Source organism: Nicotiana sylvestris, chromosome 9, assembly GCF_000393655.2.
Source record: "Nicotiana sylvestris chromosome 9, ASM39365v2, whole genome shotgun sequence".
NCBI classification, from domain to species: Eukaryota; Viridiplantae; Streptophyta; class Magnoliopsida; order Solanales; family Solanaceae; genus Nicotiana; species Nicotiana sylvestris.
The window spans coordinates 99793095-99796003 of NC_091065.1; the positions used below are offsets into that span (position 1 = coordinate 99793095).

The 2909-nt window shown below is 42.5% G+C and overlaps 1 protein-coding gene across 1 annotated transcript; it reads right to left on the reverse strand.

Moving 5' to 3' along the window:
- Positions 1–558: 558 nt before the first annotated feature.
- LOC138877969 (uncharacterized) lies at positions 559–897 on the reverse strand. Its single transcript, XM_070157618.1, has one exon. The coding sequence runs from the start codon at positions 895–897 to the stop codon at positions 559–561; it is 339 nt and encodes a 112-aa protein (XP_070013719.1).
- Positions 898–2909: the final 2012 nt, after the last annotated feature.

Below are 2909 nucleotides of genomic sequence, written 5' to 3' on the forward strand. Positions count from 1 at the left end.
CACTAAGTTCTTTGCGACCGCACAAAATGTAGTGCAGTCCGCATTGCAAACTTCAGAGACTTGAACAATTTTTTTCCACTTTGTCCTGCACTGCATCAACACAATCCTGTAGCATCTCACAACCAGTCAGTCCAAAAATAAATCCTATACTACAATGTAAATCAAAGAAAAATAAGAGGAAAAACACATGGGCTGCCTCCCAAGAAGCGTCTGATTTAACGTCACGGCACGACACAGGTTACCATCAAATCATTTGAGATGAAAAAGTGTCACCATGTGGCTGTCATCAATTTTTCCCAAGTAGTGCTTGACCCTATGCCCATTCACTCTGAAAACTTCCCCACTTTTGTTCTTTAAATCAAGTGCACTAAATGAGGTCACACATTCCATTTCAAAAGGTCCACTCCATTTTGACTTAAGCTTTCCCGGAAACAGACGTAACCGAGAGTTGAACAAGAGAACCAAATCACCCACTTTGAACTCCTTGCTACGAGCATATTTATCATAAAGGTACTTCATCTTGTCCTTGTACAAGGAAGAACTGAAGTAGGCATGGAATCAGAATTCATCAAGTTCATAAAGCTGCTCCACACAAAGATTGGATGCAATATCCCATTCAAGATTTAGCTTCCTCAAAGCCCATATGGCCTTGTTCTCTAACTCAACTGGTAGATGGAAAGTTTTCCCAAACACCAACCGATACAGAGAAATACCTATCAGAGTCTTGTAAGCAGTCCTATAAGCCCATAGAGTATCATCCAACTTCTTTGACCAATCGGTCCTATTTACATTGACCGTATTTGACAATATGCTCTTGATTTCCCTATTGGAGACTTCAACTTGACCACTTTCTTGAAGATGACAGGGAATAGAAACCTTGTGATTGACACCATACATTGCAAGCAAAGTGTCAAAAGCTCTATTGCAAAAATAAGACCCCCCATCACGTATGATTGCACGGAGAGTACCAAACCTTGTAAAAATTCTCTTCTTGAGAAATGCAACAACACTTCGAGCTTCATTGTTGGGCAAAGCCACGACTTCAACCCACTTTGAAACATAGTCCACCGCCACAAGAATATATGTGTTCCCACACGAGCTAACAAACGGGCCCATAAAATCAATGCCCCATACATCAAAAATATCAACTTCAAGGATGGTATTGATAGGCATCTCATCTTTCTTCGAAATTCCACCCGCTCTTTGACATTCGTCACACCTCTTCACAAGTTCACTTGCATCTTTGTACAAAGTTGGCCGATAAAACCCACAACTAAGAACTTTGGAAGCAGTACTCGCCCCGCCATGATGGCTACCATAGGGAGAGTAATGACAAGCCTCCAAGATACTCAATTGCTCTTTCTTCGGGACACACCTTTGGATCACACCATCCGTGCAAATCTTGAACAAGTACAGCTTATCTCAATAGAAATCCAAACTATCCCGTTTGAGCTTCTTCCTTTGGTTAGAAGAGAGCTCACACGGGATTATACCAGTCACAAGGAAATTATCAACATCCGCAAACCATGGCATACCATTCACCGACATCGAAAGGAGTTTTTCATCGGGAAATGAATCATTGATCTCTAGGCCGTCATGAGGCCTCCCCTCCTCCTCCAAGCGGGACAAGTGATCCACCACTTGGTTTTCACTACCCTTCCGGTCCACAATCTCCAAATCAAACTCTTGAAGTAACAAGACCCATTGCATCAGTCTACCTTTGGAATCCTTCTTCGTCATCAAGTACCGGAGTACGGCATGGTCGGTATGGATTATGACCTTGGCACCCATGAGATACGGCCGAAATTTCTCCATTGCGAACACAATAGCCAAAAATTCTTTCTTGGTAACCGTGTAGTTCACTTGAACATCATTCATTGTCTTGCTCGCATAGTACACCAGATAAAACATTTTATTCACTCTTTGACCCAAAACCGCCCCAACCGCAACATCGCTCGCATCACACATGAGCTCAAAGGGCAAGCTCCAATTAGGTGTGGTAATGATAGGAGTGGTGGTCAATTTATGCTTGAGAAGTTCAAAGGCTTGCATACATTTTTCATCAAACACAAACTTGGCATCTTTTTCAAATAGCTTGCATAAAGGATTCACTACCTTCGAAAAGTCTTTGATAAATCTCCGGTAGAACCCCGTATGCCCAAGAAAACTTCTAACTCCCTTGACAGGGGTAGGGGGAGGGAGCCTTGAAATCACATCAATTTTTTCTTTGTCTACCTCAATACCATGCTTTGAAATTTTATGCCCAAGAACTATGCCCTCTTCCACCATAAAGTGGCATTTCTCCTAATTGAGAACAAGATTGGTTTCTTCACAACGGGCCAACATTCTATCAAGATTCTTCAAGCACTCATCAAATGAAGCACCCACAACACTAAAGTCGTCCATGAACACCTCCAAAATGTCTTCTACCATATCAGTGAAAATGGCCATCATACACCGCTTGAATGTAGCCGGTGCATTATACAACCCAAAAGGCATCCGAGAAAAGGCAAAGGTGTCATATGGACAAGTGAATGTGGTCTTCTCCTGATCTTCTGGAGCAATCAAGATTTGGTTGTACCCAAAATACCCATCCAAGAAACAGTAGAAGGCACGCCAGCAAATCGGTCTAACATTTGATCAAGAAAAGGCAATGGAAAGTGATCCTTACGGGTCACTTTATTCAACTTGCGGTAGTCCATGTAAACCCTCAAACCGGTGACGGTTCTGGTAGGAATCAACTCATTTTTTGAATTTGCAACCACGGTCATGCCACCCTTCTTCGGTACAAATTGCACCGGCGAAGTCCAAGAGCTATCAGAGATGGGGTACACAACCCCGACACCCAACTATTTGATCACCTCCTTTTTCATAACTTCTTGCATTGCTTAGTTCAATCTTCTTTGATG